Here is a 23,804-nt window from a genome sequence, read left to right as displayed (position 1 = left end):
CCCATCAAAAAGGTACAGCACATTGCGGCTTACCTGAGGAAGGAATGAAAATGGAAAGAAAATAAACTTTGTATACCGCAAGATCAGTCCTATTGTTTCTAGGAACGGTGAAGAGCTCAGGCCTTCACTGTAGGAAACTGGGATTTTGTTGCAGTTATCCCCCCACTTTTTGCCCCCTTTTTACCTACTAGATGCTGATTTTCGACTGACAGTGCACTGAGGCCTGCTAACTAGACCTCCGTGCCAGTGCCCCTTCGCCAAAACAAGGTGTTGTCTAATTGTGCTACAATTGGCTAAGTCCTTTATCACCCCTGTAAGTCCCTAGTAAATGGTACTCCAGGTACCTAGGGCCTGAGTGCTAAAGAGGGTCCCAAAGGGCTACAGCATATCTTATGCCACCCTAAGGGACCCACACACCCAAGTCGCTGTGAAGTGCCAAAATGCAGTACATTCCCCCACCTCCCCCAATAGGATAACATTTGGCACCCAATCTGAAAAGCCCCTCTGCACCTGGCCTCCCCAGAGCCAACCAGGGTGACCTGTTGATGCTACCTTGGACTTTGCCCCATACTTATGTGAAGTCTAGGATATTGGTCCCGTAAGTTGCTGTGAAGTACCTGTATGCAGTGTATGTCTTTCCTCCATAGGAAAACATTACCGCTTCAGAAATTGCACAGTGTCAATTTTTAAAAACTAAAAATTCATAACTCGAAAAGTACTTACCTGATTCCGATGATCTTGGTATCTAAATTCACATAAAAGTATGTGTTATTTTTATAACTTGGTGTCGGATTTCTTTCGGTGTTGTCTCACTGCTGTTGGGTGTGCAATAAATGCTTGGCACTACCCTTTGATCTGCCTAAATGCTCGCCCATACTACCACAAAAGAGAGCATTTGGGTGTTATTTGTGCCTTTGTAATTCCTTTGGTGTGTGTCTGGACTCTTTACACAATGTACCTGTTTTTGGTCCACTTTAAAAAGAGCCAACTTCCTCCACTTTACCATTAATTTGTCTGCAAACTCAAGTGGTCCACATTAACATACACATACTCAAACTTCAATGTCCCAGATAGGATGGAAGCAAGCGATCCCAGTTACTGAAGACTGCACAGACCGACCGACGGATGGAGCCTGATGGCCTTTCTCCTCCTTGGTGTACAAGTTCAAAGACCCCGGTCACCAATTGAGCTGCCAGTCCAAACACAGACTCATTTGCATGGACGGGCAATGCTGAAGGGTGCTCAAAAAGAAGGATGCACTTTGAGCGCTCTCTCGACCTCAGAGCCTAGCTGTGATGCCTTAAAGTTAGTTAATGGGAGAACTCTCAATTGGCTCTCGACTTTCATCCTAATAAAAGCCATAAATTGCTTCTCCACGCTCGGTCTACAGGCTTTTAAATGCATGAGAGAGCATAAGTCACACAATTCTTTTTCATGTTATGTGCTGAGAACACACAATACCCACAATGAATGTGCATCACACACAAACCTCTCTCTCCTGCATTCTTTGAAAAGCACACGATCTGAAGATTTGGAATGAACAACCAAAGGCTTAACAAGCTTCGGATCCAGGTGTTAGTCGTGCAAAGGAAACAAGTAAATTAGGTCATTGGCATAGTTTGTCATGCAGCCACAATGTCATTTACAGCTGTGATGCCTGTTCGATCTGTGGCTGGCCCTGCATCTGATCACCTAGCACCTGCTACGTGAGTTCCTAGAAAAAAAGAAATCTATATTCAATCTCTTACCTGGAGGTACTACATGAAGAATTTGCTGAAAAGAGCATACAATAGAAAGTGCCTCTCAAACATCAGTGGTAATAGTATATGGTCCCTCCGAACCCACTTTTGTCCATCACGAAAGAATTCATATTGGATGAAACATCCCTGCCGTGTATGTAGTAAGAGAACCGGAGGCACCTGGAAGCACTGAAATTCAAAGTACAACATCCAGCAATCTTTCTCAGGGTGAAACGTGAAAATGTCAGCTCTCGACCAATTGTGTTTCCCAATGCTAAACAGTTTGTGCGCTTTTGGTAAAAAAAAGTGAAATCAAGACAAGTATCTCTTGTTTAACTATTGAATGCTGCAAGGACCCCTTCCCTCAAGAATTATACAACACTACTCTGAAATCTTGCATAATTGGTGGTCCCGTGGTCCACTTCACAGCCATGTTCAGTACTATGTCAACTGAACTGATACCTTATACACCAAAACACAATAAAATAAATCTTTGTTACTTACACTATGCAAATATGGTGAACAAACTGCAGAGTCAATGCTCTTAACTTGGCATTCGAATTCCCACCGAAAAGACCATCGTACACCACCTATAAAGGAGAGAAAATACTAAATAACTACTTAATCCTTTTGAAAAGCATTAAACCCTTATAAGAGTCAGATCTAATTTTAAAGAACTTAGCACTATTTTAAAAATGGCATAAGTATCACCTTAACTAAAGTGTCTCCCACTGTCGTTATAATGGTTATTCTCTATTTTCTATTAAACATATTATACCTTGTGATTTCCCAGGACTTGAGAAGACAGACAATACAGCTCTGCATGCAAGCATTAAGGTTGCAAGGCAGAGACTGTGAAAAAGCGAATTCACGATACATTTTATGGTTAGATACAATATAATGTTTACTGCAAAAAGTAGAATGTCAGAATGTATCTCAGCACTTACTACATGTCCAGTGTGGAATCTCAATAAAAAGTTAAAGGTATACATTTTATGATAAATGCTGGCAACAAGGGAAAGGAAGGAAGTGAAAGAAGGGGTGCAGTTTAAGCAAGCGCAAAGGAAATAAGGAAGGCGGAGATTGCACAGGAATTTAGATATGTTATTTGGGATAGGTTCAGCATGCAATTGGCACTAGGATGGCATCATGCCATCCCAATTTGCATTATCCATGAAGCGTTTTTACTTTGTGTCCCCTAACTTCGTAGGCAAGAACGGACCATCTCAGGTGGCCAGCGAAAACTGTGGAGCGTTAAATGTATTTTTCTTATAATCCCTTCATTCACAACGACACTCAAATACTTCTGCAAGAGTGACTCAGGGTTGCATACCTCTACCCACTGGACATGAAGACACCATCATTTAACGAAACAGTCAAAAAAAGAATAAAACTGTTTGAACGCCCAGTCACTTGGTGAGTATCTGAAAGTCTGCATTCTGTTACTGAGAACTGAAAAGGTTCCACATTATTTTACGTTCTTAGGATGTTTATAGCAAGTCACCCCATGTTCTCCTCATGTACCTATATTACGTATAACAGTCATAACATTTTACTTTTTAACTAAATGGGTTTGGGAAGTTGAACTTGTATTATTTCTTGACCTTAAGATGTATTTGGTATTGTTGTACATGTATCATTAGCAGTTTTAGCTGAAAATGGTTTTGCTGTTTGTGTCAAGCTACCAAGGGTCTGGTTCAACACCCCCACAACACTCAATGTTAGATTTATTTTTGCTAATATTTTGAAATGTTATTGTTACTCACAAAAGAGTGCCTCACCTGGAATAAGAAGGGTCTGCAAACCTTGAGATATCGAATATGGGAGGTGCACGGAGTGCAAGATGGTGCTGGATGCGTAAATCTGAGCATATAAGCCTAACAAGTAAACCACCAATCAGACAACAAACGAGCGACTGTGCCCAGAAGCGTGGGTGCTCTGAGCAGGCCTACGAGAGCAAGGTATGGGCCAATAACCGTGGCTACAGGCCAAGAACGAGCCAAGCAGACGGCTGCGAGTCTACAAGTTTGCAACGGTCCTCACTATAGTTTAGAGGACTGCCCAAATACAAGAATTTAAACATTCTGAGGCACGCTGACCTCGACGGGAAGAGTAACAGTGAAACCAGAAGCAGCAGGTCGTGGATACCAGGAGATGCAACCACACCAGCTGCTGGAGAGAAGAACTGGCTAAGACAGGAGCCTGTAAATGATCCATTACAACCTGAGCTGTCAAGATGAAGTTGGGTTGAGGGACAAGCAGTGCTGAAGCACAAGAGCTTACAAGGTGAGAGCCCGCCTGGCAGGACAGTGAGATGAAGTGCTCTAATGGGGCTGAAGAAGGTCATCCAGTGTAGTCTAGAGGCATGCATTGACTGGGGAATACAGACGTTGAAAGGAGTTGGCAGGAGAGGAACACCACAAAGATCAGGGATTGAGCAACTGATTATAGGTGCTGCACTAGAAAAGCCTGCCACTGGCTCACAACTACAAAGTGAGTGGTGAGACCTACCACTCAACAGGAGGACTACTCAAATGCATGGATATAAACGATTAAGCACACACAAGTTTAATTTGACTGCCAGACCCCATTATTTCTAATAGCACTTGGAAAGCAATGCTGCTTGGTAGGTGGTGGCACAGAAGAGCTTGGAGCATAGCATGCACATAGGAGAAAACTGTTGGGTGGCTTTAAACATCAACCATAAATGAAATACTACTTTTAAGGAAAAGAAGGAATTTCAACAGAGGCAGAGCTAATGGTGTAGTCACCAAACTGGATGAAAATGTTAGCATGTCAACTGGTCATATGGCCAAAGCTTCCCAACACACAGGCAGGAATGTGTCCCGTCTCCAGTTCCTGGGAAGCACTCAGTGACATAAAAGTGAACTAAGTCCACATGACTCCAGCATAAGAGGAAAATCTAGGAGGTGCGGAGAGGAACATAATTATTTAATTAGCAACAAACTAAGGCACAAGAGGTGGGAGAAAGGGAATAGTAACATAAATGAAGTGCTATAACAGGGAAATGCTTAGAAGAAAGACCCCACCCAGCTAACTGTAGAGCGACAGGAGCAAGCATCTGAAAACAATCAGGACTCATCGCTGAGGAGTGACGCAACAGTCACCAAGAGCTTCATGACAATTCTTTAACTACATGGAAATGAAATCAACTCAGTCAAGAGGAAGTAAAAATGAAGTTAAAAATATTGAGGAAAGATGTCCGGTCATAGGAGATTGGATCAGGTGCTTTGAAGAAACAACAAATGAGATGTTCCTAGAACTGGACTGACCTATGACCTGCCTAATTTGCCAGAAGAACAGAATACAATACTGCAAGGGAAAAAGGAGGACCTGGAAAACAGGAGTCCGAGAAATAAAATCAGTATAAGAAGAGGTGGTCTAACAGGCGTGAGGGGGGAACCCCAAAGAAGAACATGCAGGATCCATCTGATGCCATATTTTAACAAACAAGGGAAGACCCTATCAAGCAGGCACCCACTTTGGATTCCTTGACTCTGAGAAACAAATTCCAGGTAACTGTGCAGGTTCAAAGCTTTGAAGGTGATGATGCTGGAGCAGAGTTTTCGGTTTGAAAATTCGTTGGTTTTTGAAGCTCTGGCATGTCTATTTGTCAAATTAATTTTATTAATTACTAGCAATTAATTATTTGTCTTGTGTAAATGTGTTTATATTAATCAATCCGTTTGTCCTAATAAGAGAGAGTTACACGTGGGTGTGCATAAATGTGCTGTTTAACAATAACGTGCGTGTTTTCATGTTTAAACGTTGCTATGTGCTGTTTATTTTTGAGCACAAAACGCTTTCCGAATTAATGCTTTTCTATGTTGCAAGTGCTAGATAGATGCATACACATAAGGGTATTAGTGGGGTTAACACTGTTTAATCACTATGCTGTGGTAACGTTGTTTTTGTTTAATTAAGATGGTCTATTGTGGCCTATGGTGGCCTAGTTAAAGATGGCCGATTTTGTAAGCCTGGCCTCGATTTGAAAGTAGAAAACTGTGATGGAAGAGAGCCCTGCTGAATATGGTCCTGAAGTCAGCTGACCACAGTCCTTGCTTGCCTTGTGAAATTTTCCGTGAGGACATCAGCAGCCTGGGTAATCTTCGAGTGAAATGGAACGTCCTTGGCAGCCTTGGGAAAACAAAGGAGCCTTAGAGAAAGACCCTGAGCATTGGTCTCATTGCCGAGGAGAAGTAGAACTAACAAGATACATTTGTAATTCTTGGTTCCTGTTCCGTAGTCTTTATTTTGTGATTTTTCCTGAGCGGAGATTTCCGAATGTAGCAATGTTACATCCTTTCCTTCTCGCTCTGCTCAGCGGTCCAGCGGACATTACAACTTTCCTATGTATCTTTCTTTTGTTCGATTCAGTATAAGAATTGTTAGCCTAGAGAGGGTCTTGCCACTTGCCATTTGCCTTTGCCGCGTACCGAATCTGCGTTGCTGAGGATTGATGCTGAAGAGACTTCGTCTTGAGAGACTTTACCAAGAGACTTGTCCTGACCCGTTCTGACATTTAGCTAGAATAGGTAACTATGAGAAAAATGATTTATGCTGCTTGATTTCCTTTGACTAATTTTAGATAAAGCAATATAACTTGAACATGGTGTTGGATATTATTTCTTGTCAATTATTGTGTATTATTTTTGATTATTACCGTATAGGTTGTATAGATTGTGTTTATGGACAGTCACAATAACCAGGTCTTATCGACCTCGATATAGATGCAGGGGGACTAGGAGTTTTCTTTCCACAGGTTTATTGCTGCTGGTAGAGTATTTGAGCGTATGTTAGTGAAATGGGTCCTAGCGTATGATGAATGTATGTGCGTGTAACTGTGAGATTACTCTGTGGTAGTGGGAATATTATACACACCCTGATCTCTATCAATGATGCCTAGTAGCAAGTCTTGGAGGTTGAAACAAGATCTTTAACTGTATGCAGATACAGATGTCCTACTGTCTCTTCATTGTTAAACTGAAAAAAATGGAGGACCTTTCGGCCAGAGACAGCGTGCCTAAGGAGACAAGGCCTCACACATAGAGGAGGTCATCCTGTCTGCCTTAGTTAAAGATGGAAAGACAAGCAATTGGCTTGAGGAGGCCTGTGACATACTAGGCATCAAAGAATGTAAGAAAGAGGCCAATGTGAATAGTTCATTGCGTCCATTAAAGCAAGGAGCTGGTGAATGGCAGAAGGCTGGAAAATAATAGAGCAGCAAGGGACCAAAGATGAGATCCTGCTAGCAGAAGAGGGACAATTCAGCACCTACTCAGCCCCAGTGGTTTATCTATGGCAACATCAAGTGAATCTAAGGAGAAAAACAGTGTCTAAGGAACACCTAGGAGAGTGGGGCCCTCCCGTTCGGTATGTAGTGAGAGTGGAATTTATGGTTTGGACGATGGGAGGGGGTCCTAGCTTGTTGGTGACTGGCATATAAGTATAGCCAACCTTAGATTTGACCTCGAATATGCAAAGAGGGTGTATGTTGGCAAAAAGGGATATTACAGGTCAGAGAGGAGAAGGTACCATTAGGGGAGACAGACCAACATTTGATTTGCTGGTTAGTTACAGGAAGTTAGGGGATTGGGCATAGTGTGCGAAAAGTAGGTCAAAAGCAAAAGGTGGAATATTCATGGGTGAGAGGACCTTCTGGCATCTAGTATCATGAAAAGAAAAAACGAGTAGCAAAGGAGGAAAGTGAACAAAATAGCTCTCATCAGCTATTTACATTAAGGTGAGTTAATTTTTAACAGCCACAACATTTGATATTCAGGGCTAAATGCACATACAAAATTTGGGCATAATGCACACAATTCTCACACCTGCAAGCTGCCATCTGTCTTCTGCAAGAGACCCACTAAACTGGAGCGGAACATCAGGGTAATCTCCAAAATATATCCAGTACGATTGTTATCTATGCAGAGAAAGGCAGCAGGTGTTCATTAAGATTCTTGTTATACGACCACAAAGGAGAAAAAAGTTGAGATAGGTTGCAGCTAGGCGGTCATAGCTAGGCTCTCCACTTACACTGGCAACCAAATATGAATCAGGGGCAAGAGGAGATTCTTCGTACAGCATTGCATACTGCTGTAGACTGGGGAAAGGGTCTGTTTATTAGAAGAAGGGACCTTAACATTGTCATTGACAAGAAGAGAGACAAAGAATACAGAATCTCGGAGGACAAAAAGCTCCAGATATGTGACGTGGTAGGCTGGGCTAGAAGACACAGGCTTAGTAGATGAATCGCACCATAGGCACTCACTAAAGGCAGATTTCTACTAAGTGGGTCACAAAATGTATGCAAGGTAAGATTAGCTTCAACGAGACAAAATGCTCCTACTACATGTTTGGGACATAAAGAAAGAGCCCTTACCCATTTATTCGCCTAGGCTGCTCTTGTTCTTTTTGGAGTCGACAAAGAGGATGGACAGAGGGGGCAGAGGTTGGTTTAATCAATGGCTCCTCTTGCTGAAACTCGGAGACGAAAGGGAAGAAGCAGAATAGCGCCAAACACACAGTCGCACAAAATATGGAGTCAATTGTTCAAGCAAGCAAGGGCAGCTTGAGGCAAAGTAGGCACAAATGGAAAGCGTCAAACTCTGCCAGCTCTATACCGTTGATATTTAAAAATCATTAGAACAAATTACAGCAAAAGAATCATGTTATTATAAAAGCCATTTTATCCTTATTATATTCCCAGTTCACTTAGCCAATTCACAAGTTGTTGGCAAGGTTCATTACAGATTTGATTTCTTCAGATGAACACATTAGTGGTCCGATTTAGAGCCTTCTCTCTGCGCTCAAACCTAGGGCATTTTCAAGGCTTAAAGGTGGCACGACAAAATGGCTTCATAGGCAGTCGTTCTGAGGCCTGCACTTCAGGAATTTTTATGTTGGTCAGGGATTTGTGTCTGGATGCAGTCTGTTGGGAATAGGTTTGTTCATGTGAGATGTCCGTCTTTAGTGTCAGCTGGGCATAACACTAGCAACCACCCTATATAAGGCATCCAATAAGAAGGCAACTATATTCAAAGTATTTAGAACACAACTGGTAAGTTGGAAGAACTGTAAACTATCTTTGGTGGGAATGACTGCGACCCTCAAAATTACCACCCCAAAACCTTGTATGTGTTCCAGGACATTCCAATGTTTAAAGAGAGGAGAAAATATAGAAAGTTCAGCTAGCACATACAAACTACAGCAGGAAATACAAGGATAGTATAGCGAGCACACTGAGCATGCTAAGCTGAAGCAAGAGGAACTGAGAGTCCCAGATTAGTTGAGCTACCACAACGAAGCACAGATGTGCTACTTCAATGACTGCACATGAGAGAACATTGGCAGTCGCAGTGGTGAGGTGTACCTAACAGTGCAGAAAATATAAGGCACTCCCAAGAACAAAAGTGTTTTTCATTGTACAACTCGAGTCAGAGCCGAAGCGTTAGCTCACGAGAAGCCATTTAAAATGCTAAATCCGGCCCCAATTTTGTCCCAGACTCCCTAGTGGGAGCAGACTTGCAAGAGCATAAGCAAAGCCAAACACTAAAATGAGTGTCTAGCTTTGTTTGGGAGCTAGAAGATGGGGTGCAGGGTGTCCAAGCTGTGCAGCACAGTGCCTCCGTAAGTTAGGCGGAAGGTCTGGCCGAAGGCCAAGCCCTGTAACAAACCTCTACTAGGGAAGGCTGAAGGCCGTCGCAGAAGGGGATGGACAGTCACACAGGGGTAGGCGTAGTGCCTGACCACAGACCAGGCCCTATGGGCTACTCCTGCTGGGAACAGATGGGCAGGTATTAAAATTTAGGGAAATTATAAACAAAACAAAACAATACAATGAAATTTAAAGAAATAAAAACAGTTAGCAGTGAGTGATGTTTATGGCTCAAACTCATTAAACCACTGAAATTTACTGTTTAGGATTAGGACCACAGACATAAAATGTAATATGTATTGCCACCCACCATGTTATTTTGATTACTATTATTTCTGAAACTTGCTAATCGGGGTTGAGGATTGCAGGTTCCGGAGTTATGGCATGTGTGTTGTTAATCATAACTGGAGAATTTCAGTGGATTGACGGGTGTGTGTCAAAAACAGAACCCCTTTCTTAACTGTGGTTTAGTTATCGTTCGGTTCATAGGAAGAGAGTCTGTTTTGCTAAGAACTTTGGTGCAGTTTACTTGAGAGCACTAACATGCAGGAAGATCAAGTCAAGTCAAGAACATTTGTATCGCGCACAAATCACTCTCACGAGTCTCATGGCGCTTGCAGACAGCACTGAAAGAACGGACTAGATCTAATTTCCAAAAAGCCAGGTCTTCAACTTTTTGCGGAAACTGCTGTGTTCTGGCATACTGCGAAGATAGTAGGGCATTTTATTCCAGAATGCTGGTGCCAAAAAAGAAAACGCTCGGCCCCCTTGCCTAGCAGTGTGGATTCTAAGGGGGATCAGCAGTGCCGCATCACTAGAGCGCAGCGTCCTGGACGGTTGATACCAACGTAACTTTGACAACCAATATTTTGGACCGATTCCATACATCTATTTATGGGTTAGACAGTTTTAAAAAGGGTTTGTTTTTTCACTGGGAGCCAGAGGAGAGCGTTGCCGTAGTCCATTCTATTGATAATCAGTCCTTGTATGAAGGGTCTTCGTGCCTCTAAGGGAAGCCATTTAAAAACCTTTCGTAGGCTACGCATGACACCGAAACAAGTACCGATGACATGGTTAACATGACCTTGCATGGATAGGCAGATGTCCATATAGAATCCTAAATTACGGACCACGTTCTTATGGGCGGGACACGGGCCCAGCCTGGGTGGCCACCAGTCATGCGTCCAATGGTCAATGGCTTTACCAAAGAGCATGATCTCGGACTTGCCCCCGTTAAGCTGGAGATGGTTAGATCTCATCCATTTGTCAACGTGAATGGGGCAGTTTTTAAAACGTTGTTTAGTGTCATTAGGGTCTGGGCCTAAGGTGACCAGAATCTGCGTGTCATCTGCGTAAGATATGACATCAAAACCATATCGTCTTATCACCGCCGCTAAAGGGGTCATGTAAAGATTGAAAAGGGTAGGGCTCAAAATAGAGCCCTGTGGGACACCCATCTTTACTGGTCTCTCACAGGAGGTAGTGTTTCCCATCTGAACGGTAGTTATACGTTCCGATAGGTAGCTGCTGAACCATTTAAGAGCATTCCCTCTGACACCAACCTCCCAGAGCCGTTGTTCAAGAATCTTATGGGAGATGGTGTCAAAGGCAGCCGACAGATTGAGCAGGATGAGGATAACTGATTGATGCTTATCTAGACCTAGTCTAATATTGTCAGTACCCTCGATCAGCGCAGTCTCCGTACTATGCGCTGTTCTAAAGCCGGACTGAGAAGAGTCTAAAAGTCCGTGGCTTTCAAGATGGTTTACCAGCTGGTGATTCACAAGAGACTCCAGCATTTCCCCAAAATAGGGCAGTAAGGAGATGGGTCGATAGTTTACAAGTACCTTTGGGTCGGCCGACGGCTTCTTTAGAATTGGCCTGATTCTAGCTGCCTTCCAGATTGAAGGAAAGTCGGCTTCCACAAAGGACTTATTAAATAGATCAATCAATCCATCTAAAACCGTAGGTGCCATGATAGAGAAAAATTTAGCAGGAAAAGGGTAGACGGGGACCCTGATTTTATCTTTAGCATGACCGATGTAACAGACTTACGGTCGCATTCCATAAAATCATTTAAAATACAAGGAGGATCAGGTAAGGAACAAGATGATTCTTCAGAATGGGAGCGGTTAAGTGTGGGAGGGAAGGTCCAATGAATATTCATAATTTTTTCCTCAAAGAATTCAGATAGACAATCAGTCCAATTTTGAGAAATAGACACTATGGGCTGGTTTATAGGCACAGTGAGTTCTTTGAGAATATGATTGAGTTCCCTAGAGGAATTTTCAGCCATTTTTGTCCGGTTGATCAGATAGTATTTTTTTTGCCAATTTTATTTCGTTCATGTAGCCGTGATGCCATTTCTTACAATTTTCACGATCTACAGGGTTTTTAGATTTTTGCCATCGTTTTTCGGCAGTTCTACACAAACTTTTGGTGATTTTTAGTTGATCGGTGAACCAGGGAGCAGTTCTAGTCTAGAACTTAATATTCCGTACAGGGGCAATTAAGTCCAACGTGGTCAGAATAGCTTTATTAAGTTGTAGAGCTACAGGATTAACACTTGCTTCAAGGTCTATTGGGTCAAGACAGAAATTATTTTGAAATAGAGATGGAGTTATTTTGCGCCAGGATCTGCGCAATACGAGTTCGCTATCTAAATTAATTTTTTCTTTTAGAATAGTCGGAATGGCGAATTTCAGTAGGTAATGATCAGTCCATAATAACGATTATGGGGATTCAATGGTCATTTCTGATACATACGTAAAGAGAAAGTCCAGTGTGTGGCCTGCGCAATGGGTGGATCCAACCACAATCTGGGTGAGACCAAGGGTACTCATGTTAGAGATTAATTTGTCAGTTTCAGGATTTAATAACATTTCTGCATAATGGTTAAAATCTCCAATCAGGAGAAAATTGTCAGAAGCTAAAACATGGGGAGCAATAATTTCTAGTAGCTGGTCTGAGAAATCTCCCTTTATAGCGGGGGTCGATAGACCAGGGCCCCTCTCCAAGACCCGTTGGAGAGGCCGGTAATCTTGAAAGTACACATTTCTGTTTGACTGCGCATTACCTTTACCAAAGTGGTAATCATTAAAACATGTTTATAGGCAATTAATAAGCCGCCCCCTCTTTTCTCTTTCCTGTCAATTCGAATAATTTTATAATGGGGGTGGGGAGGGCGATATGTACATCCGGAGAGGCATAATCCTGTAGCCCAGTTTCCGTGATGAAACATATCAGGGTCTATTTAATCTAATAAGCTCCATATCGTTAGCGGATGTTTAGAGATAGAGCAATTTATTTTAATGCTCGCTCTAAGTAGTCTGGAGGGAACGCTATATTGTTTTAAATCCAGGGAGCTAATAGGTGCATTTGGGTCAGTTTGAGAGGGAAAACGCCTGATTTCTGGGAACCGGGATAAGTCAGAAGATGTTAAATAAACTGGCACATGCCTATTTTCATTTTAACTGAAGTAAAAGAAAATAAGCAATAAAGGTGTCCAGAACCACCTAAATTTAGGTGCACATTCGTTTTTAAGACATCTTTCAACAAACTTGTAAAAATATGATAACATTCTAAAAAGTGCATTTCATTAGCATGCAAAAGTTCAGATTATATCAATGTGCTGAGAAGTATTTTTTTTAAAGTGATTGTTTTAAAAAAGGAGTAGAAACATTCATGCCTTCTCCCACCTGAAAAACAATCCCAAGAGTGAACTAAGAGGGGGCATGGCTAGCCAACACCCAAGATGGCCGCAAATGAATAGAGCTCCAAGCGCTGCTTGATTGATTTTCCCCCACATCCGTTAAATTTATCTGTAGTGCCCGCTGCTTTCACCGACCTGGTGCTCCTTGACTGCAGGAGTCGCCCGGTCCAACAACGAAGAAAATCCGCTCGACCCACCCGGAGATATTGGGGCCAAGACGGTTATATGGGAGAAGGTGGGAGTTCCAGTTGTGACGACACTCGGCAGCTCGCTACGCGATACCGGCGGCTTAGAGGCAGGCGCGTAGGCCCTGGAGTGCCACCCTTCGTGTGCCCCGGCTCAACTTCAGACTCAGGCTTGCGGGGGCTTTTGATGTGTCCACGTCATTTGTATCCAGGATATCTTCGGTGACTCCACATTGCGCCCCTACCCCATGATTAACGACAGGCCTGAGTGAGGCCTTGTTGCTATACCTACATGGAGGGTGCGTGGTGAGGGACCGTTGTCAACAATACCCCCTAATCCCAAGGCGGTCGTTGGACACCCCACCGCTCTGGATGTGGACTTGGAAATCACACTCTGTGCTACTATAGCCCCAAGACTGCGGCAAGACCATATAGTAGTGGTACAGGTGAGGAGTTGTGGACCCGTTCGTTGTGGTATGAGAGTGTGGGGCTGCATTGCTGAAGCCAGACTCGGATCCCTGGGGGCCCCTGCTGAATCAGAACGCTCCAGATGTTTGGTGGTGAAGTGCACCGCGTTTGTACTTTTTCCGGGTTGTTGGTCATATTCATCCCTTGTATCTGCAACCCAACTACCTCTCGTGCCAGGGGTCTTGACTTGACACTTAGCCCAACGTCATGGCCACCGCTAATGGTTCCAGGCAGACCCACCAGCTGAAACTAGCAAAATTTGCTCACTCTAAGCCGGACGCTATGGAGGAGAAACACGACGAGCTTGACCCGAAGCAACCAATCGATGAAGGGGCCCTGACATTGGTGGACGTCATGGAGACTACTCAAGGGGTTCGATCGGCACTGGAACAAAAGATCAATACATTAACGACGGAAGTCACCCTCATACGCGCTGACCTCTGCAATATGGGACAAAGTGTCAAGGCAACCGAAGACTCAGTCACCACGCTGCAAGCCTCTACAACGACACTTGAAACAATGGTTAAGAAGCTACAGGCTCAAACATCTGACCTTGACACGAAACTAGAGTATTATGAGCGGTGCGCATGCAGAAATAAGGTGCGAATTTTAGGGGTCCCAAAGAAAGCAGAGGGACAAGCCACAGATCTGTTTGTTGAGGACTTGATTCAGACCCACCTGCAACCGCGGTCCCTCTCGCGATACTTCTCGGTGGAGCGTGCGCATAGAGTGCCTGGAGGCCCCCCGAAGCCTGCCACCCATTTGCGTACCATACTGGCAACGGTATCTAATTTCCACGACAGGATGTCATCCTCCAAACGGCAAGGACCAACCCGCCGCTCAAGTTTGAGAACTCTACAGTTACATTCTTTCCAGACTTCACCTATAAGGTTCAACAGAAACGCAGATTCTTTCTGGAAGTAAAACGGGCTCTCCGACAGCACAACCTGAAATATGCGATGCTCTTTCCGGTCAAGCTGCGGGTGCAGGCAGATGGGAAATCGTGGTTCTTCCAGACTCGAGGAATCCTGGGACTGGCTTGAAGGTTGGCGATCCTCCGGTAGAAAGTGACATTCCTCTATCAACTGAATACATAGGCAAGGCAACCATCCTGAGAGGGCCTATCGAAGCAGTGAGATTTGATAGTCTGTGGCGCTACTATAGCTGTGGCCCGACTGGCCACTTCTGAAAAAAGGGGTCCCCTTCTGTGCGACAATGACTATGTGTATCGACCGGCCCCAAGAGGGCAGGGGTGACTAGGATTTGCGAAATAATGTTTGATGTTTGCATCTTTTCTACGTATATATTACTCGCATTTGACAGCCAGGCATGTACATGTGCTAGGCACACCGCTACTACTCACTGTTTGGGGTGGAGCTGCTGGCTATGGTTATTTGGACTCCAGGTTGGGGTGGGTTCATGACTCTTAACATGCTATATTTTAGGTTCACATAGTGGTTATTATGGGGGAATCGAGGCCACACACTTGGGTAGTTCGGCTGTGTAGCGTTCCCTTCTACACAGTATATTTGTTTTGGGTATCCAGGCACTCTGCAAAATTGAGGGGTGGGCTCTACGTCTAAGTTGCAGGGAGGCAGGGTGGGGGTGGGCTCCAGGATGTTTCATCTGGGTTTATTGCAGTGTAAGCATGTATGTATGTTCAGTGCAGTTTAGTACATGGTGCCTCCTTCATCACACCTTGTGCCGTCAGTATTAGGATTATTAGTTGTCTATACACCATATGTGTATGGTCTCAATCGCTATCACTTAAAGGGGGAGGCCGGATAGAGCCCTGTCATCGTTTGTTAGTTGTCCTCCATGGGGGAGGGCCCAGTGTCCCACATGTTGAATAAGCGTTGATCGAAGGACAGCTCCGTTGTTGGACCGCCTTAAATTACTCTTGTTGAATGTGAATGGCTTGGGTGATCGAATTAAGCGGGGAATAGTATTGCAATATCTGAAGCGACATGCCCCTGACCTCGTATTACTCCAAGAAACAAATATCCAGGGAACCTCTTATTGCGCGCTTCATAGGTGGGAGTATAAATTGGTGGTTTTTGCAGGTTATGCTAAAGGGTCCAGAGGGGTTGGTATTCTGGCACGCAACTCTCTTCCCTTCCAGATACAAAAGGTTACTCGGGATCCACTGGGTAGGTTCGTCACTGCCTCCGGGCAGTGGGAGGGTCGGCCCCTTAATGTGACTTCCCTATACGTTTCCCCCCCCCCCCCCCCCCCCACTTCACTCCCCACGATGACTGACCTAGATCCACATATGTTGAGCCTACCTGAGGGTGACGTATTGTTGGGGGGTGATTACAACGTAGCCCTTAATGGTGACTTAGACCGAAAACCACCGAAGCGAGTGGAATCACCCAGGAAACTGTTGGCAGACTTCCTTGGCCTGATAAATATATGGAGAGTCTGTAACCCTACGACCAAACAATATATCCTCTACTCCGGGGATCACAGGAGTATGTCCCGCATTGACTTCCTCTTTTGTAAAGCCATCCAGCTCCCCATGTTTGGTGAAATCTCCTTCCTTCCTAGGGGCATCTCAGACCACTCTCGATTATGGCTTACTATGGAGGTGCACGTAGTGGTGATTTAACTATCAAAAGGAAAAAACGAGAACAATTTTACATATTTAAGTTTAGAACCTTTAGACAAGGCCTCAACAGTAGAGAGGATTGGGAGAAACTCATTTAAAAAAAGTTACATTTTTGTTGAACTATTCCACATGTATCCTCACTTTTTATGCAAGTCTTACTGAGAAACTTTTTCAGATTTAGATATCTTGTAGTGACTCTTCTCCTGATACAACTGAAAGTTCTTATATGTTTATATACTATCTCTCCTGTAGTTTTAAACAGTAATATACGCAGGGGTACGAAATAGAGAATCTAATAAGGCAACCACAAGTTAGATCTCGTCTATATATTCAGAGATGGACTAGCCGAATTGAACGTAAAATAGAATAATGATAAGATCAGTCTTGAATAACTATGAATGATGACTTATGAAAAAGCTTTTGGTTTGTGCCTAAACACGTTGGTAATATAATGCCATTTAACAAATACAGATTGGTTACAATAGATATATCAAGATGACAGCCAATATACATTTGTTCCTTAAATAGCGATGGCCAGCAGCGGCCAAACGTGGTCGGTAACCCTTTCTTTTTAAATAAAAAACATAGGTAAACGAAAATCATTATCCTTAATATACTGCTATCAACCTTGATAATAGATCTGTAATATTGTCTTGGACACATGAGGTGAATTCTCATAAAACAGTCCAGTTGGTATTTAAAGAGGGCCGCCAATATAAATATGTCATATTTATATCTGTAAGGGTGCCTTTCCGCACAGTGACAATTGTACAATACCAAAATAACTGCATAACAAGAATATTTTTTAATTAATTTATTGCAATCTAACTTTTATAATAACTCCTGACTTATGTATCAAGTACAGGTAGCTAACTCTCACATATTGGAGTATAGGGCATTTAAAGATGGCCGATAGCACAAGTGTACATCGTTTATATTATTAAGTTTGTCTAGCGGTAAAACTACAGAAATTCCTGACAAGGAGTCATAATCTAGCAGATATTCTTTCGAATTAGATAAATCTGCAATGTCTTGATGAAGTGCCGATAGAAGGCCCATTCACCCACATCGGAGTAGTGAATATTTAAAGATGGCCACTATAATTACTGGATAAACTCAAATGGTAGTTATAGTGCCGACTGTAGATTTCATAATAGAACAACATACTCTCCTCTATAAATTGAAGAGATAAACAATTGTAACAGTATTTAAATCAGCATGTGTGGCACGTGATCGCGAACACAATATTTAAGACCGCTTCCATTTCAGCCCTCTATCCTAACCCGGAAATAATTTTGTAACGAGCAGGGAAGCCGGAATCGCTGTATCAGGTAAGCAGGGGGCGTTCAGCTATACCCATGCGGTTTATTTAGCTCTCTAATAACATAATTTTCGGTTTGAAGTATTGACCATCTTAGAGCGTCCATCGAATTAGGTTGTTATTATGACCAGAAAATATCAGCTCTTAACGAGCATAGATAGACTTTAGAAGGCTAAATTGAAATGAAAATACCGCCTAACTTTTTCAAACTATGAACACCGCTTCACTTTTAAGCTGGGGACGTTTTATTAGCGGGACGAACAAACAGACAAGCTTCTCACTCTGCGCCGTTTAGAGATCGGAATTGATTTTACCCCTCATCAGTGACCTAAATTATCCCTAAGTAACTAACTATCAAGACACGTAAAGAGACGCTGAGTTGTGTGCCGAATATATAACCGTTATCGGCCCATAGATAATTTGGTGTTTACCGGCCATCTAGCGTTTTTAAAAAAAAATTTAGATACTGTAAATTGCCGACAAAAACCACATTGACTAAAAATAAGTAACATAGAATATTAGGTTTAGTGCAGTTTAATAAAGTCATCGTAACTGAAATTAACCGGTTTTCTTTTTTGATCATGACGAAAGAAAACATTCTATAAAACTTTATGTAATTCTTTGTTACCGAATGAATTATTAAGGGTAACATATGACATAATGCACATATGAATCAATTTCAAATACACTATCCTAACAGGGCGTTATCCCCATTTTGATATTTTTTCAGATTTTAACCACTCCGTTGCAATGTAAAGAGAGCAACACAATCAGGTAATGGTGGAACCTGATATTTTGATAAATTTAAGTAAAATGTACATGAATCATGATATGGTTGATGTTCATTAATAATAATCAGAAAACCCTTTTTATTAAACAGTATAACCCCAAAAAGATATAAAACGGGCTTTAATCATAGTAGGAAGCTCAATCACGGCTCACCCATCGTATGGATGAAGATTATTATTATTTTTGATGGTAAGCATTGAGATGCCTTAGTAAACCCCATTCTAACTAAGACGAAGCACAAATGGATAAATCAAGGTCTCATTCTTATTTTGAAGGATATTAATTTACAGCGATAAGTGATACCGGTGGCTCCTACGACTATCGTACATGAACACAGTACCACATAAAAAGGTACGCTATAATTAAGTGACTATCCAGTAGTTTAAGACAAGACATATATATATTATGACATATTATATGACATAGGTCAAGGGAAGGCCCTCCTGATCCGCGTTGCACGCGAAAAAGGAAACTGACTTCATCGCGCAGGGGTGGGACTTGTGACCTCGCTGATGTCTCATCGGCAGACATCAGGGCGGAGTCGCATGGTGCCGCCCACCGTCGCACAGAAATGCTGTGGCAGCTATCAGATATGTAGTGCACAGGGTCCCTGTCAACCAGGTGCTCTGTGCCAGTGCTCCTTCCCTAAAACACACCACCAATTGGTACTTATGCCTCCTGTAAGTCATTAGTGAATGGTACTGTGGGTACATAGGGCCTGGAAGCTGAAGAGGGTCCCTTGGGACCTCACTGCCCTGGAACCATGCCACTGCAGCCTGTATGCCCCTGTGAGTGAGAAAACGACAAGGTCGACCTGGCACCCTGCCTGGGTGCCATACCAGCTAACACTGCCTGACAGTGTAAGTATGTCACCCCTCTAGCAGGCCTCACTGCCCTAAGGCAGGGTGCACTATAGTCCAGGTGAGGGCATACCTGCATGAGCAGATGCGCCCCAACAATATTGGGCACCATTTCCCAATATAGTAAGTGCCAGTGAAGCCATAGAGAGTACATGGGCTGGAAACTTGACAACTCTAGTTCCACAGTATCAGGATGGCTTTACTGAATATAGGAGTATTTGGTACCAAACTACTCCTCTCAAATTCACACCGATGCCAGTGTAGGATGTATTGTTCCATGTACCCAGAGGGCACTGCAGAGGTGAACCCCGAAACCCTACTAATCCTGGTGTGGTCTCTGACCGGCTGAAGGCAGCCAGTAACCAACAGACAGGTTTCTGGACCCCTGGGTAGCCCTCTGGGACCAGAAACAATGCACCTCCTGGGCAGAGGTGTCATGCCTCCTTCCCCAAGATGGGCCAGCACTCGAAGAGGGCAGCTTCAAAGGCCTGCCGCCTTTGTAATGTGACCCCAAGACTCTGCTGCTAGCAGCAGATGGCAGCCCCTGGTTTACACCCCCCACTTTGAACACCTTTTATTTATTTTCAACGATAAAAGAAATGATGCACGTTTCATTCCATCAATGTAAAGTACAATTTCATTCCAATAATCATAGAACTTCATCATTCCGTCTGATCATCAAATAAATCCCAGTCTTCAGTAACAATTCTCACATTATTCTCATATGTCCCCAACTGCCTCTTCCTCTGACGTTTCCCCCGATTGCGTCTTGGGAGGCTCACAGATTTATCCCCGAAATTTATTCCATGCCCCCCACACTTTATTCCACTTGCCCCTCTGTTACTGTACACTGTTTTTTCAGTTATCATAGCGACGTCCATATCATTACACCAAGCTGTAATCGTCGGTATTTCCTCTGAACCCCATCTTTGTGCGATGTTCCGCTTTCCATCCATTATTCCCAGTGTAACCCATTCCTGAGCCAGAAGCGCAAGATCATTTGGTTCCCAAAAGTTCAGCAGGCAACTCTTGGGCTCTGGTAGAAGTGATACCTCCTCCACCTGTGATATCGTTCTCAAAACCCTGACCCAGTATTCCACAATTCTTGGACATTGCCATAGTGTATGAAAAAATGTCCCTTCATTCCCACAACCCCTCAAGCAGTACGGATGAGAAGCTTACCCTATTCTGCAGAGGATGACTCTGGTGTAATAAGTACGATGCAATATTTTAAGCTGCACTAGCCAAAGCCTCGAGGATATGCCCACCTCCCGCGGAGATGCCGTTGCATCTTGCCAGTCAGTGTCATCTAGTTCTCCGACATCTCTGGACCACTTTCCCCAAGTGCCTCAGTGGGGTCTGGTAAGTTATTGACTCGTGTTCGGTAGGTGAAAGAAGTGGCTCGTCTTTGCATATGATCTGTAAGTAATCTATCTTCTAAAGGGGTAGCTTTTGGGGCCCCGGCACCCGCTGGTAAGGCGGCTTGTAACGCGTGCTTAATCTGTAGGTAGCGAAATCTTTCTGATGGCGCCAGCTCGTATTGTTCCTGAAGACGTTCGAATGGGATTATTTCCCCTTTGCTCCACAAGTCGCCCACTGTGGAGATGTCAATTGCATCCCATTGAGCAAATCCCTTACTGTTCCTAAGTCGCCCTAACCGTTTGGTGTCCCATAATGGAGTGAGTTGGGTTATGACACCCCACCAGCCTAATTTAGCCTGTGCCTTATGCCATAGAGCGATAGTGTGTTTTGTGGGACCAAGCAGAGAGGAGGGGGGGCGAGGGAGTGCCATCATTTTAAAAAAGCGCCGCGTTTCCCAGGAGCGTCAACGGCAACGTGCCACATCCCGTTTGAGGCGCTCCAAATGAGGCATGAGATTCAGCTTCCGGCATCCGAACTGGCAGTTATATAAATTCCTAAATATTTAAATGTGCCCTCTGCGACTTGTAGAGGGCAATCCCTGGGGAGTTGAGGGGGCGGGCCACTTAAAATAAATAGGACAGATTTAGACCACTTTATGGTGTATCTAGACGCTCGACCAAAAAGTACAGATGTTGAGAAGCGCCTCAATTGAACGACTGGGGGAGGCCATATACAGTAGTACGTCGTCTGCGTACAGTGTGATGCGATCCTCCCATTCCGCCGTCTATCTAGGTCCCCTAATCATCGGTTCCCACCTAATCCATGCCGTCAACGGCTCAAGAACTAGAGCAAACAGGAGTGGCGACAGTAGGCAGCTATAGCGTGTGCCACGGGAGAGTGGGAAATCCCGTGAAATGTGACCATTAGCCTTCACATGCGCCACCGGGTTAGTGTACAACAAACGTACCCACGCACAAAATTTGGGACCAAAGCCCAAGTGGGTAAGCACAGCAAAGAGGAAGGGCCATTCCACCATATCAAACGCCATACGAGCGTCCAGGGAGAGGATAACTGCTGGTTCTTGTATCTGTGGTATGCGGGCCATCACTCCATGTAGGCGTCTTAAGTTTAATGCTGTATTTCTGCCCGGCATGAAGCCCGACTGGTCTGGATGTATCAGTGTCCCTAAGTGCAGCGCGAGTCACAACGCAAGGAGTTTCCCCAGAATTGTTGCCTCTGCATTAATTAAGGATATGGGACGATAAGAGGTACACTCCTCGGGGGGCTTTCCAGGTTTTGGGATCGCCACTATAGTGGTCAGTCTCTGATCTAGTGGAAGCGATACATATTAAGCAGGTAAGGTGTAATTGTTCCTGCCGTTCTTTTGTATAATTCTACCGGTATACCATTAGGCCCCATTGCCTTCCTGGATTGCAGCGATCCAATCGCCAATTGCAATTCTGCAACCGTAAGATCAGCTTCGAGTTGGAGGGCCACCTCAGGTGTAAGTTTGGGCATGGCAATATCCCCAATATATGATTTTGCCTCTTCCATGGACATATTAGAGGATGATGTATAAACCGGTTGGAAATGTCGCGCTAACAATTGCACTATTATTCCTGGGTTCGTTACTACCGGCCCATCAACCGTACGGAGCTGAGTTATACATTTCTTACCCTCCTTTCGCTTATCAAGCCATGCCAGGAGTTTACCGGCCTTATCGCCAGTTTCCTAAATCTTGTGTTGTGTTGCTGTCATACGTGTTCTAACCGCGTCTTTGAGGTACTCCCTGTGTTCATGCTGTTTAAGGGTCAGGCGCTGGGTCGCGGCTTGGGAGGGGTCATGGGCACACTGCGCTTCTGCCTCATGCAGACCAAGTTCTATGTCATTTAGTTCTTGTGGTTTGTCATGTTTGTGACCAGTGATAGTTGCAATGGCTTGACCTCTGATCACAGCCTAGTACGCCTCCCAGAGAACAGTAGGAGAGCCAACTGATGACACATTTTCTTGAAAGTAAGTTTGGGTTGTAGTAGTGATAGCCTTCTTGATTTTAGGGACTTGCAAATACCCAGGGTATATGGGGGAAGATACGCTGCCATACCTTGCGACTTCTTGCGTATGTTAATAACACTGGGGAGTGGTCCGAAATGCCCCTTGGCCTAATTTCTACTGCTGCCACATTTCTTAAACATTCAGAGGAGGAGAAAAAATAATCTATCCTAGAGAGACTATTGTGGACTCCTGAATGAAAAGTGAATTGACGTGCGTCGGGGTGTCGGTATCTCCATGTGTCAGTGAGCCCCAGTGCTTCTATAATACACCACCCACTTTGGGTGGGAAAATAGGCAGGAAGATAAAAAAAAGGTAGGAGGTGTACCCACCTCTGCCAACCCCACCCTAAGATGAGGGGGAAGTGAGGTGAAGCTTATTTTATTAACATCAGTTATATGCCTCCTGGCTGCAGAAATAACAGAGGTAAAGCAGTGATCTGATGGGGAGAAATATCTGGTGCCCAGGTTCTATCTAAGATGGTATCTACCAGTGTAGGTGCCTTAAAAGACATATCTACGCAGCCACCAAAAATACTGTAACCTCCCCGCCAACCCACGTTACCCTTACGGACCCTTTTGATATCATTAAAAGGGTCCTCAAGTCAGTCCAGTTTTCTTCCCCACCCAATGGATTGGTTTATTCCTCAAATGTTCCCAGGTCTCAAGGACTGGTTGATCTAATTTAGAGATATTCATCAGAACCACAACAAAAGGGATGGCTTCCAAAGGAAGATCAAAACATTTAGCCACTTCAGTGGCCACAGGGGATACCGTGCCTCTAGAAGATTGGTTGTCTGATGATAAAACCAAGTTCTCGTTAGGCGTAGTAAGTGATGGAATCATAACACTGCAGGGGACCCGTTGTGAAACCTGCTTTTCAGTAAAGTGTTGGTATGAAGTGGCATTTGTGATAAGAGGCGGCGAAGCACTGGATGCAGTCTGACAGTTAGGGCTAGCAATAGAATTAGATTTTAATAGTTCTAAGCAACTGGCAGTCGATTTTTCCACTAGTGCTAGCCTCAAGGTTAATG

The 23,804-nt window shown here is 43.9% G+C and overlaps 1 protein-coding gene across 2 annotated transcripts in view; it reads right to left on the bottom strand.

Annotated features, from left to right (window-relative positions):
* The window catches only part of ECPAS (Ecm29 proteasome adaptor and scaffold), an 819,497-nt gene that overhangs the window by 692,064 nt on the left and 103,629 nt on the right, over nt 1-23,804 (bottom strand). For both annotated transcript variants that reach the window (XM_085641278.1, XM_085641277.1), the window contains exon 10: nt 2,244-2,329. In XM_085641278.1, the coding sequence (XP_085497404.1) occupies nt 2,244-2,329 (86 nt within the window). The remainder of the gene's footprint in view (nt 1-2,243; nt 2,330-23,804) is intronic.

This window comes from Triturus cristatus, chromosome 2_2, assembly GCF_964204655.1.
Source record: "Triturus cristatus chromosome 2_2, aTriCri1.1, whole genome shotgun sequence".
Lineage (NCBI taxonomy): Eukaryota > Metazoa > Chordata > Amphibia > Caudata > Salamandridae > Triturus > Triturus cristatus.
Note: the sequence above shows the minus strand (reverse complement) of the source record. Positions and strands in the feature narration are given on the sequence as shown.